The sequence below is a fragment of the Daktulosphaira vitifoliae genome, unplaced genomic scaffold (genome assembly GCF_025091365.1).
Source record: "Daktulosphaira vitifoliae isolate Bord-2020 unplaced genomic scaffold, ASM2509136v1 Scaffold_1, whole genome shotgun sequence".
Lineage (NCBI taxonomy): Eukaryota > Metazoa > Arthropoda > Insecta > Hemiptera > Phylloxeridae > Daktulosphaira > Daktulosphaira vitifoliae.
Genome location: NW_026099572.1, coordinates 25553530 through 25567622, shown reverse-complemented (window position 1 = coordinate 25567622; position 14093 = coordinate 25553530). Strand labels below are relative to the sequence as shown.

At 24.2% G+C, this 14093-nt stretch overlaps 2 protein-coding genes across 2 annotated transcripts; one reads left to right on the top strand and one right to left on the bottom strand.

Moving 5' to 3' along the window:
* Positions 1–850: 850 nt before the first annotated feature.
* On the top strand, positions 851–8713 carry LOC126893933 (macoilin-1). The gene is made up of 14 exons (XM_050664495.1): positions 851–1105; positions 1166–1307; positions 2675–2801; positions 2872–3001; positions 3070–3136; positions 3642–3759; positions 3850–4012; positions 4150–4353; positions 4420–4578; positions 5055–5234; positions 5324–5444; positions 5507–5681; positions 5747–5975; positions 7918–8713. Exons 1-13 carry the CDS (start codon positions 1023–1025, stop codon positions 5965–5967), a joined length of 1890 nt encoding a protein of 629 aa, XP_050520452.1. The 5' UTR covers positions 851–1022; the 3' UTR covers positions 5968–5975; positions 7918–8713.
* A 116-nt stretch (positions 8714–8829) lies between these two features.
* LOC126893937 (histone-binding protein RBBP4) lies at positions 8830–13924 on the bottom strand. Its single transcript, XM_050664500.1, has 9 exons — positions 13754–13924; positions 13513–13660; positions 13103–13248; positions 12842–13046; positions 12600–12777; positions 12340–12534; positions 12061–12273; positions 9739–9837; positions 8830–9174 (listed from the first exon to the last, which is right to left on the bottom strand). Exons 1-9 carry the CDS (start codon positions 13770–13772, stop codon positions 9094–9096), a joined length of 1284 nt encoding a protein of 427 aa, XP_050520457.1. The 5' UTR covers positions 13773–13924; the 3' UTR covers positions 8830–9093.
* Between the last annotated feature and the right edge of the window lie 169 nt (positions 13925–14093).

Below are 14093 nucleotides of genomic sequence, written 5' to 3'. Positions count from 1 at the left end.
AAAAAAAAAAAAAAAAAAACACATCTTAGTAAAACCAATACCTTCTCAGCTTCGCATCGAAGCTAAAAAATAATATTTTAGAAATATTCAAAACAAAAGCACTGTAAATTTCATTCATGTTTCTCATAAAAATTATTTCGTTAAAGTTCCTTAATTTTTTTTTGGAAGCGGTTCTTAGCTTCGTTCCTACAAAAATAACTAGTTTTGGGAATCCGTTCTTTTTGCAACGAATTTCTGCCCAATACTGTCCATTGTTTTATTTATAAAACCAGTTCAAATAATGAAATTGTAAATCGTAATTAATTCGAAATAATTGTTTAATTATTTCCATCCCTATTTTACAAATAAACATCTCTATAATAAGCTTGAGACTAAAAAATATAAAGAATTTTAATTTAAGTTATTTTACCTCTATTAGACATTTTATGTATATTAAATATTCTATAATTATTATTTATGAAATATTTTAAAATATATACATGAGTATATTTTTAAATAATAACTATGACTTATTAAACTAGAGAGCGCTACGTAGCATTGACCTAGCAATGTATTAAGCATTGCTTACTACACGGACTACAAATACAACAGATTGCAACTATGATCCCTTGTAGAAAACATTGAAGATGCCAAATCTACAGTGCTGGGTTGTTTGTTATTATACCAACTCTGTGGAAATATAATACGCTCGATAAATCCTTATCTCGTTTATTCCAAGCGCGAATAATCAGGATTTTATTTTTGTTGGTTATGAATGATTATATGGATTATTTTAGAATCACTATTCGTATTTCTATAATTTTATAATAAGAGAAATTACTGACTAGTAAAAATAACATAGAAATAGAANGTTGAGGATACTGACTAGTAAAAATAACATAGAAATAGAAATTTGAGCGTTATCAAATATAATGTGATGAATTGTTTTTATTCTTATTCTTGTCTGTCGCTTATTAATGTTAATAATTTTTGACTTAAATTCGGAAATTCATTTATGTATCTGATTAAACTTAATTGGTAGTATGAAGAGAAGGAATGGCGATTGCGGAAAATCTCGAAAGGCATTAAAAAGAAACAAATCTAGCGCCGAAGGGATTTATTGGAGGTACTTCTATTAGTTCATTAGTATATACATTAACATTGATTTTTGTTGAATTAATTGCAGTTTAATCCATTACTTAAAATTATTCGGCATTTGGTTTGTTTTGATACTACTCGATTATTTATTACACTTTCGATTTGAGTACGTTTGGCCGTTTTGGCTATTATTTCATAGAATATTAGAAGGATTTAAGCATCAAGGCTTTGTAAGTATAAGAAATTAAATTATATTATATTCACTCTTAAAATTATCAACATTGATAGTAATAGAGATGCTTCTAAGTTAATATTTAATGTATTATGTAATTTTGAAATAGTGAAATAGAATTTATATATAAATAATATTGCAATTTGGTACCTTGGATCATCATTTAAAAATATCTTTGTAATTTAGTATCTTAATATAATAATGTATAAAAATTTCTAATAATTTGAAGACATTACTAATATTGTAACATAATTAAAATTGAATAGTTATCAGAATTATTTCTATGTGACATTAGAATCATAGGTGTGTACAAGGACAGCAAAGGGTGCTTTTACTATCCCCCACTGATTGAATTAATCAAACTGGACCGGTTATAATATTAAATTAATAGAGAAAATAGAAAACTTCTTAGGATTTTATGATGAACTAATCCAAATTACTTTATACAACTTTTAAACTGGAAAAAATGAGTTTTTAAGTGTAAACCCATTGCAAGTTCCTTATATCCATAAGCATAATTAAATTATCATAAGTCAATTTTTTTTAAATTTTTTAAATTTGATTGTTTATTAAATGTATTTATTTAAAAAACTTTATTATGATTATAAATTCTAGAATCATAATTGTATTGCCCTTATAATATTCATATAATAAAGAAATAATATAATTTAATTCATTTAATTTATAAATTAAAAAAAAATTTTGTGTGTCTGTAAATATACAGGGGGTATAAGTAAAAAAACAGGTAAATTGTTACAAACAATAACAATAGAAACCCTTTTCCTTACTTAATAAACACTATATATATATATCAAGAAAAAAAGAATTATAGCTCTTTAACTTCTGTAATATTTCCTCATTATAAACTTTCTAAACTCGTATTGTTAGATATTTACATGAATACTATCAATAATAGTCATTGTATTACTATTATCAGTAAATTAGTAACTAGTTATTATTTGTACAAATCAGGATTAGGAACCGAAATGATTTCGGGTTTTCAAAATTTTTTACCATATCTAGTTAGTTAGTTGACCTAAATTTAATATTTTTCAAGAATTTGTTAAGTTAATTATTGTATTAATCAGAATTATTATGAAACCATTTTTAAAAACTTAACCAAATCCAATATTTGGCTGTGTAAAGTTTGAAACCAAATTTTATCAATACATATTTTTTCTGATTTTAATTTTATGAAGTCAAATTTTAGATTTTATTAAATTTTAAGTTCACTTAAGGTTTCAAAAGTGTCTCATAATATTTTTGGTTTCAGTAATTATTTTTTCATTATGTAATAATAAAAAAATTATAAATTTCCATTCAATCTGTTTTTTTGTATCTCATCAAATTTTTTATGAATTTTAGGTTTATACAGTTTTTTTTGTATGCATTGCATTGACTTCTGATATGGTATGCTTTTTCTTTATACCAGTACATTGGTTATTGTTTGCTGCAAGTACATACTTCTGGGTGCAATATATTTACCAAGCAGGTAAATAAAATATTTTTTGTGTTAAAAGAAGTCATTAAATATTAATAAAAAAATTGTTTTATTATATTAGAAAAGTGTGTCTCTTGGCCAGCAGTAGCTTTATTAGTTTTATATATTTATGTAGAAACAAGTGTTCGGTTGAACAATCCAGATCATATACCTTACAAATTGGTATTCTGTAAACCCTTGGCAGCTAATTGGTAAAATAAAGAGTACAATATTTCTTTTTAATTATCCAAATAATTGTATTACATATTATTATTTACAGCATTGGATACCCAGTAATCACTCTTTGTTTTGGTTTCAAAAGTTATCTAAGTCATAAATTGAAACAGGTATACACAAACATTATATTAGTTTTTTTGTAATAATAATCTAAAAAAATTAATATCTTATTTTAATAAGATACATCATAGTACAAATCTTCAAAGTGATTTGTATTTGAATGTATTTCTTATTATTAATGTGGCTATAAATTACTGTAATATAATTCTTTAAAATTTATTAAACATATTATTAAAAAATACTAAATATTTATGTAACTACAAAGCGTTAGTGTAGCCAAGTTAGAAACATAGCAGTGACTGATGGACATTATCTTGTATGCAAAATTTGGTTATGGGCTACTTTTTTTGCTAGGCAAAAGTTTAGTAATTGGATTCACCATCCCTCTCTCTGGCAATGCACTAACCATCTGTCCTGGAGTGTCTATGATTAAGAAACTTCTCTTCGGAGAAACAGTTAAGGGGCTTAATGGGCTGCAATAGCGTTTAAAATTTTTTTATGTAATTATTTTATGAATTTCTACAATTTCAATATAAATTTTAATTTGTTCAATAGAAACAACAGCAGAGGGTGTCTAAAGAAAATGAGTTCTATCAGAACTTATTATTGGATGCTTTGCCAATTGATAAAATAACTGGTTCCATTATACCTAGTCAAGAAAATAATGATGGAGGTAATATTTTTTTATAAATTTCACAATGAAAAATAATTATAAGTACTTAAAAATTATTTCATGTATTGTTATTTAAAAATGCTCATTTAGAAATGTGGTTAGAATCAATTTGTGAAGTACCTACTGATGAAAACGATGTACATAGTAACAAAATTATGTCTAATGGTAGTGTTCCATGTAAAAAGCCTGAAAAACAAGATACAGCATGTGCAGATGTATCTAATAAAAAATTAGTATCTAATGATAAATTAGTGTAAGTAGATATTTAAAATTAACCTAATTAATTAAATAATATACAATTAAAATAATTTTTAAAGAGGCAATGTTGGTCCAACATACAAACAAAATTAAAAATATATTATTTTTTTGATTGATTATTGTGTGTTATAGGTATAATAATCATGAAAATCATGTAATTAAAGAAACAGAAAAAAATAAAAGAGTCACTAGAATGTCTTCTGCTAAAAATAATAATCATATAAAATATAATAATCAAAATCCGAGTATAAAAGAACATTCAAAAAGTAAAGGTTCTTCACCACCAAGACTAGAAAGTTCCTTAATAATTGATCCAAAAGATATTTATTGTGAAACGTAATTATTTAATTTAATTAATATTAATATCATATCAGAATAAAAATATTTTTTTTATGTGTCTAGGCTAGAAAATGAGTTAAAAAGACTAAAAAGTGAATTACATACGTACACTCAATCTGAAAAAGATTTAAGAAATCAATTGAATGCGGCTTTAAGTGATTATACAAGTGTTTCACATGATTTGATAAGGTTGAAACAAGAACATGAAGATACAAAATCCAAGTAAAATCTCAATATTTTTTATACAATTATAAACAATTAATCTTGTTACTAATTTTCTATATTACTTTAGAAATTATGTAGCTCTTGTTAATATACTGTATTTTATTTTATTAAAAATTCATGAATATTTTCTTAAACATCCCAATTTAATATAATTGGTTGAGAAGTTGGAAAACTTGAATATAATATTTGTTGTTGTGATTTGTTCTAATATGTAGTAATTATATTATTAGTTTAATATGCAAAATTAAATCTATCAACTTGTCTTCCTATTATTCTACTAAGTCTATCTGGGCCAGTTTTTCTAGCTCATAAATAATACTTTTCAATACAATTCAATAGAAATCTTATTTAATATTAAATTGATTATTAAGTGTTAAAAATACCAAAGTTATTATTAAAATTATTTGAATTAGATCAAGAAAAAATTTGCCCATTTCTATTATTTAATAATAAACAATTCTGTTTTACTTTAGAGTTTTCAACTTATTAATGACACATCAAAATGATAAACAAATGGTTTCCCAACTCGAAAAACGTTTAGCTGATGAAAAACGTCAAAGGTTGTCATGTGAATCTCAACTTGTGTCAGAAAGACGACAATTAAAGAAAGTTGAAGAATTGGCTGCTTCTAGATTAAGTGCTCTCAATTCAAAGTGTGTACTATTATTATTTTACTAGAAAACTAGAATACAATAATGTAGAATTGTATAATATATATATACTTTATAAATAAATGTTGCAGACCGGAATGCACTGAAAGTTGTAAAACTAGACGAAGAGAGCTAGAAAATGAAGCAAAATCTTTACGTAAGGAATTGCGTTTAAAGGATGATCAATATTTAGCAATTCAAAAAGAAGTTAATGTATGGAAAATTATATTTATTAAGATAATTGATTAATTATATTTTTTTCTTTCTTAACATAGGAGCTTCAACCATACAAACAAAGTCAAGACAAGATTGATTTTGTCATGTCTGCATTGTCAACATTAAAAGACAAGAATGCTCACCTTGAACATAGTTTAAGTGCTGAGACACGTATTAAGCTTGATCTTTTTTCAGCATTGGGGGAAGCTAAAAGACAATTGGAAATCAAAATAAGTAATTATTTATCACTAAGAGAGAAAAATTACTGAATATTGCAATAATTTTCTTATGGAGTTTAGATAGAATTTCTTGTCAAGAAAAAGAAATTGAAGAGTTAAAATCTAAAATGGCTCAAACAATGGTAATGATGCCACCAAATGGTACATACCATATTGGAAACTCAGTTGGAAATTCTCCTACTATGCGGTTTGGTGGCAGTAGTTCTCCACAGTCAAGTTTAGATCCTAATGCTTCAATTTACACACCTAAAAAAAATTCACATTTAGTTACTGAAGCTTGAATTCAATAGTGAGTATTTTTAATTATATACTAATCAAATTTTTTTTTGTCACTGTCACATTTATTAATACATATGCATAAAAAAGTTATTAATATTTATGATAAATTTAAAATATTGTAGAATATTGCAATATCTTCAACATTATGCCTGATATCAAAAGATAAATAGGCAATCTATTTGTCAACTACAAAAAGCTTGATCACTATTTCTAAACGTACAGGGTTACCACAAATCTGTAAAACTAAGAAAGTTAGAGAATTTTTTTAGAGTACTAAAAATTTTGAAAAAATTATTTTACATTGTAATGCATTATATTTTAATTAAATTTTTTTGTGCATTGCCTCCTTTCTGAAAAATTTCTGGAAAGTCAAAAAATTTTAAAATTAAAAAATTGTGGCAACCCTGATTTACCAAGTCTGGGCTGGATTAAGCTATTTATTGGCCATGGACTCTAATTAAATAAAACATTTTTATTAGTTTTAATAGACATGGCAATCGAGAGTTTGAGCAAAAAAATATATATGTCCAAAGTAAGTTTGTAAGCCCCAAAGTACATATAATGCTTAATGGATTATATGGCCCTTGATATATTCATATACGTTTTATTAGTATCAGTTATTTTTTAAGTTGATGAAATGATATACAGTTAAAAATATATTTAATCTAATCATATACTGTAATTTCTGAGCTGTTTGACTTTTTGTCTGTTTATCAATAACAAAAAAATATTATTTGGCTTAAAACTTATGGCAATATTTGTATACTTAATTTTTTTTATATTAAATTAAGTAACATTGATTAAAAGACATAAGCAAAATTTGTGTGAAAATGGCTAAATTGGTATCAATATATTGTTAAATTTCTGAGATGAATTTATATTTGATTTAACATTTAGTATTTTATTACTGTTAAAACATTAAACAAAAGCATCATTTTATTCAAAGATGGGCAAGTTAATGGAAATAATTAACTCAAGTTAAGTATGAACAATAACGATAAATTAACAGTTAAAAGTTACCTAATTATAAATGATCTAGCTAAATTGAAATTTTTTTTAAACTGAACTAGTTAAAAAAATATATTTTATTTTTTTAGTTAAAATCTCTTATTATTTTTTATTGGTCAGTGGTGAGGCTAGACATTAAAGATAACAAACATTTTTTTATTCATTTTGCATATTTTGGTGTTGGTTGTACTGTTTTATCTTTAAAACTAGTTATTAAAAAAAAATCAGTTAAAAATCACGTATATTTTTTAAAAAAATATATTTATTATTAAGTAAATATAATTTTTAGGATAGGGGAAAATTTGATTTTTTTTGTTAATTAAACCTCGTTTGCATCAAATGTATGTATAAAGACATACATTTTTTATGAAATTTTAAATTTAGCTTAACTGTTATTTAACTAATTAACTGAAAAAAGCTATGTTATTTTCAATGTAAAATTGAATTAAGTTAAAAAGGTTATTAGAAAAATAATTAACAAGTTATGTAGTTAATGTCCACCATTGATTTAATTTATCATGACTTCAATACTGATATTTTCTAAAAATATGTTGACTAACTATGTTAAACCAAATAAATAAAAAAAAAAATCAATATTTTTATACATTATTTATTTACGTTATTATACATTGTATATGTAGTAATTTGATTAGCGATTAAAAAAAAGAAAATGTTGCTTACACTCTATTGAGTGTTGGTATATCAATTCAGAAATTACATAAACTTCTTCTGCAAATATTGTATTGAAAACCATTGATTTAACCCTAAAATTTTCCCAATTATAAAGCATATTTTATATAAATGTTCAAGTTGATACATTCTATATATATATATATATAGTTATATAAATTAAATAACTGAAACCAATATTATATTGATACATCTTTATAATGAAATTAGCACAAACATTTAATAAAATAAATTTGTTTGTTTTTTTAATTTAGATCTAACAATCAGAATCAGTAATTTTCATAAATTAACAACAAAACAGTTTCTTTTTTTTTCAATGTTATATTTTCATTAATTTAAATAATGTCAATATTAGTTTAAGTCATTAAATACATATTATGTAGTTATATAGTTTGACTGTTTATTTGTGTAATATTATTTTTTCTTATAAAAATGGTACAAAACAAGTAGATGAGCTTAAACTAATGATAAAATTTCTTTACTGTTAAATTATCTCTAAATTAAATTAACTTTTTCCTTAATGGTTAACATAAAATTGTTCTCCTTTCTTCATTTGTAATTGACCTTAAATTTTTTGACTGGTTAATTTAAAACTATTAATTTATTATAAATTGTTTTTCTCCTGTTAACTGCATATATTTTTTCAATTAACGCACAATTTCTTCAATAAATGAAATGAACAAATTAATATTAAGATATTACATGTTAAGTTAATTTTTTTTAATCATTAAAAAAAATTGTGTACATTTTTTTTTGTTCCTAATCCAGAGAAAATCAAAATTTCTCTCTTTGTATACATAAATTTGTAAAAGAAATTGTGATAATTTTTAGTTGATCTTAGTCCCTGCAAAATCAATTGTAAACTTTTTTTTAATAATTAGACATGAATCCCATTATTAGTAATTTAAATAACTAATGTTTTCGCATGCGTACTTAAATAATTCATTGTTTAATAATTTTTTTACTCTTCTGGGTATTCATTAAAAATTGTAGTATAATAAAACAAAAATGTATGGATTTTGTTAATAAAATAATACGTTTTTCAAAGTACATATTTTGAGATTTTTTTTTCAATTTTATTGTGTTTAAAAAACCAATAAGGATATTGATTTTCTTATTATTATTATTACAAATTATACAGGTTGTAAAAGTAAATAAAAAAACTAATTTACCTACATTCCAGTTATACAATTATTAATAGATATACATTCACTAGCTTAATTATGAGTACATAAGTATAATTCTATAAAGTTACAGGTGGAATGAGTAGAGAGTACTAAATAGCCGCAGTTTTTTTTAACTTTCTTTTTGCATTGTGCATTTATTTACAATTTAAGCTAATTTAATTAAGCACAGAAAAAAAAATTCAATTAAAAATCATACATTGAAAACTTATTATAATGTGCAATATAAAATGAAGAAAAATACAATTAAGGAACAGGAGTATCTACTTCAGGACTGCCAGCATCTGGTTCTTCATCATTGTAAATATTTTCAGCCATTTGCCATACCTATAAAAAATGATTTAAGTATAATTTTTTAAATAAAATAAGAGATTAATAAAAATAATTTAATTATAATTAGTATTCCATGACTATACTATTAAACAAATATCAAGAAATATTTTTTTTTTTGTATAAAGTTCAACAATTTATTGTTTTATTAATTCAAATTATTATCATATCTATAAATCTATCTATATCTAATAATCTATTCTATTTAATAGGACAAATGAGAAAATATGATTTGTAATACAATATTTATTGAAAAAAATCATATAAATATATGTAATTATATATCATAAACGAAATTTATGAAATGTTGTTAACAATTAAAAGATAAATTACTAGTTTTGATTTCAAATAAAATAAGTGTTAATGTGCAACTAAACAAATATTTCAACTGCTATAATACAATGTTAGATTTCATTGAGCCTTTTATTCTTCTAATGTATATTAATGTAGAAAAATAATAAAGAATTAAATGATTGACAAGGTAATTATAATTTATTAATTATTTTATATTTCAAATTTTGTAGCATAGCCTAATTAAAATTAAAAATTTTAAACAATTACCTGCATTATGTTATCTTCAGATACTGAACATATTACCCAAGGTTCATTAGGATTCCATGAAAAATCTGATATTTTAGCAGTATGTCCACCATGAATAAACTATAAAAGTAAAGAGAATATTTAAATATAATTATACAATACAATAATAATTGATAACTATTGTGTTTGTTTAAAAGAAACTGTTAAAATTGAAAAAAAAAATCGTCAAATTTTAGCTTTGATATGCAAAGTTAAAATACTGTATTATATTTTTTTGTGTTTCTGTCATCACTTTTTTCAGTTCTCACTGGTTAGTTTTTTTATCTATATATCAAAGATTACAATTTTTATCTAATTGAAAATATTACCCTCAAAAATGTTGAACCAATTACCTCATTCCCTGTTAATAAGAGCAATACAAAAAAGTTGCAACTTTTAAACTTTTTTTCCTTAAAACTTTTTTAAAACTAATAAAATAATTCTTTTTTTATAAATACTTAAGGTATTTTTCTTTATTAAGAATTATATAATCTGACCCGTTAAGTGACCATAGAGGGATTTAAAATAGCAATTTTTACAAGGAAAGTTAACCATTTAAATTTTTAAAAATATTCAAGGAATATTTCTAGCTATAAATATGTGTTAAATGAAATTTTGTTACATTTTATAAATTTATCCTGATACTTTATCTTCCATATGCAAATGGCACCGTACTTAAAAAACCATGTTATTTTTGAGTTAAAATTTTCAACTTTGAATTGCTATATCTTTTTGAAAAATATATAGATTATTACAATTTATTTTTGAAGTACTTTATAAATATCTCTTTAATCTGATATGTTTCTTTTGAAAATCTGACGATTATCCCTAATATAAGGGGGTGTTCAAAACTTAAAACATACACATAAAAAGTAAAATATTTTCATCTATATTTTTTAAAATGTTGAATTAAACACATGTTAATATGTGTTATACATAAATTAATATATGTTATATACAATAAGTTTAAAAAATAATTTTTCCTGATAACTTTGTCTTCAATATGTAAACAACAAACAATCCCTCGAAAATTAAAAAAAAAATGTTATTTTTTGTTATAATATTCACATTTGGAAGTATAATATAGAAAAGTACTATCACAAAAATTGTATTAAGTGCCAAATTAATTATTTTTATTAACATAACAATATCATACAAATGCATTGTAATTTTAACATGTATGTTTTTATGTAATTTTTAAGTTGTGTATCGATTAATTGTGGCAGCCACATTAAATAAATAATGTGTTGCCACACTTTAACACACCACGTAACAATCCAAATTTTATTGATATTTAGGCATGCGTCAAAAATTCTTCAGTTAACTGCTCACAAGCAGTTGGGACAACAGAACTACTTGCCGCAAGAGGTTGCCACACCCTAAATAAAAATTGATATCTATATTGACTCATGCGGCAAATGAACAGTCTGCTGTAAACAAACATGACACACTTGGCTGCCACTCATAATCAATACACATTTTTATCTAAGTCATGATTACAGTGAATAATTTAATGATAGAGACAAAACAGTCTCAAAAGGCTAAGGTAGCAGCAGCACAGAGTAGTTAGTTTAGTTTTAGTTATTTGTGGACATAGTCACAGTTTAAAAACTCAACTAAGAAAGGTTATGAAAACTAAATTTTCTTTTCTCTTTATATAATTTTTCCATAAGAATTGCAACACTAAATTTTTGAATATCAATTTTATACTAAATTTAATTATTATAATAATTATATACATTATACTTATAAATAATAAAACTTTTAATCAGGATATAACTTAAGAAATAGGAGTTGATGTTGTTTTAGGAATAATAAAAAAATTCCTTTTAAAAATTGAACACAAATATTCGAGTGAAAATTTAAAGTATAGAAAATTGTAAAAATACAAATATAACAGATTTGCATAAAAATATATTATGATATTGATTTTAATCACTGACAGATATCTAACTTGTCCTTACTGTGCCACGTTCCTCTATGCTGTTTCTATTTGTTAGTATTATCAATATTTAATACAGAGGTATGAAAAACTTTTCTATATTTTTTCCATAGAGTACACAATGATACATTACAAAGAGATATATTATTATTAAATTAAATTGTATTCAACATTCTTTCTAAAAGCTATCACTTATGCAAGTGAGAATGGGATAACCTACATAATTCAAGGCACTGGAATCAAATTTATACTTGCATATCAAAACATGACAAGTTACTACCCAAGCTTGATAGGCCGCCTAGTCTACCTTACTAATATTTTAATATATTATTGTCAATTATATTTATAACTTAATAACTTACCAATAATTCTGGAGGGCCATCATCAGCATCTTCAGGTGATTGTTCTTCACCAATTTTACTTAAATCCCATACATGTAAACGCCTATCAGTTCCACTAGATGCTAATATAGTTTCATTATGAGGAGACCACTGAACTTGGAATATTTCATCTTTATGCGATTCAAATGAATGTAATTTCAATTTTAGATTTCTTAAGTCCCATAAAGCTACAGTCTAAGAAAAAATGTATTTTATCTTATAATCGTCTAATATTAATTTTTTTTTTTTAGTTTATTTTACTTTATCAGCACTTCCAGTAGCCAAAATAAATTCAGAGTATGGATTGAATGATAAACAGTTAACTTCTGCAGTATGAGCATCCACTGTATGTGAAGGTTTGCTTGTATTATTAGCTCGAGTATCCCAAATCATTAGTTTTTGGTCATCAGCAACAGAGCCAAATAATGATTCATGTAATAAATGCCAGGCTACATCCTAGATTAAATTATTTGAAAATATTATAAGTATAATTATATAATAAATATTTCAGCTATTAATACTTCAACAACAGCTGTATGGCCTGTAAAGATAGTTTTAGCTTCTACTACTCTATGTTCTTTGGGAGTAGCATTAATATCCCATAAACAAATTGTATGATCATCAGAAGCACTTAACAAATAACCATTTAAATTAGGGTTCCATGATAGACCATAACCTTCTTTTTGATGACCACGGAGCCTATAAATAATTTATAATATTGTTCAATATTAATTATGTATTAAATTTGGAATTTATAACAAACCTTAAATCTGGTTGACATTCACCATTTGGATCCGGTTTAGATGGATGTTTAGTATAGTCAAACACAAGTACATCACTTGATGGTGTTTTAGTAGCGATAACACATGGATTTTGAGGCATGTATCGAGCACGATTAACTTCACCTTCATGATTTATTTTGATTTCTATTTCAATTTTACCACTAACAGAACCAAAACCTCCATATTCTAAACAATTATTAGGTATAAAAGTACTAGTACTAAACAATTTATTACATTAATACCTTGTTTTTCTCCATCATAATGAGAAGAATCAAACTGAGCATCTTCATTAGGTAATTGTACGCTGGCTATAAGTAAATGATTCTGCTCATCAGAAGTATGAGTGCCCAAAATTAATCGATGAATAGAATACTCTTTACCTTCAGGTCTATGATATTAAACAAGTTATAAAAAATTAATCATCAAAAAAAAAAGTTGACAACTATTAATTGTTTACAATATTAAAGTTATAACAAACTCACATAAATTATTAACTAGAAATATATTAAATATTTTAATTATATCAAAATATTAAAAATATTGAACATTCTTGATTAGAAGATAGTTATTAACATAATATGAATATGTATAAATAAGAAATATTAATTAAAAAACTTGAAATGTTGTCAAAACTTTTATCTTAATTAATTACCGAGTAACATCCGGAAGCCATTGGGCAGTCAATGATGGCCATTCTAAAGCATGTGTCATGACCAAATCATATAAGAATGGAGTGTTCTTTTTCCATATTTTATATTCTTCATTTATAACACGTTCTTCAACTGCTTCATCAAAGGTATCTAAACACAGATAAGTCATTTAACAAAAATTACCTTTTCATATTTCATATTGTAAAAATTAATTTTACTAATATATTGTAAAGAATAACTTACCACCTTCCTTATCGCCCATAGCTGATTGAATATGGAAAGTATTAGGAAAGAAAAATTTTTAAGTTGTAAAATACGATTGTTCACAAACAAATCAACAGCAACCCAACTACGTGAATTTTGATTTTTAAAAAGACTAATCGATGTAAAAAAAAATGTCAAAAGGAAAACACAATAAATTGCGCCAAAAAACACGAAAATAAAGAGAGGTGATAATCAAAAAACGACAAATGGAAGTTGAAAAAGGATGGTAAATTTGTAAATCACAAGAGGCGGCGGTTTTTGCAGTGTATCCTTTTATATATATTTTTTGTATTGTACTACGAACGATATTTCTCAAAAT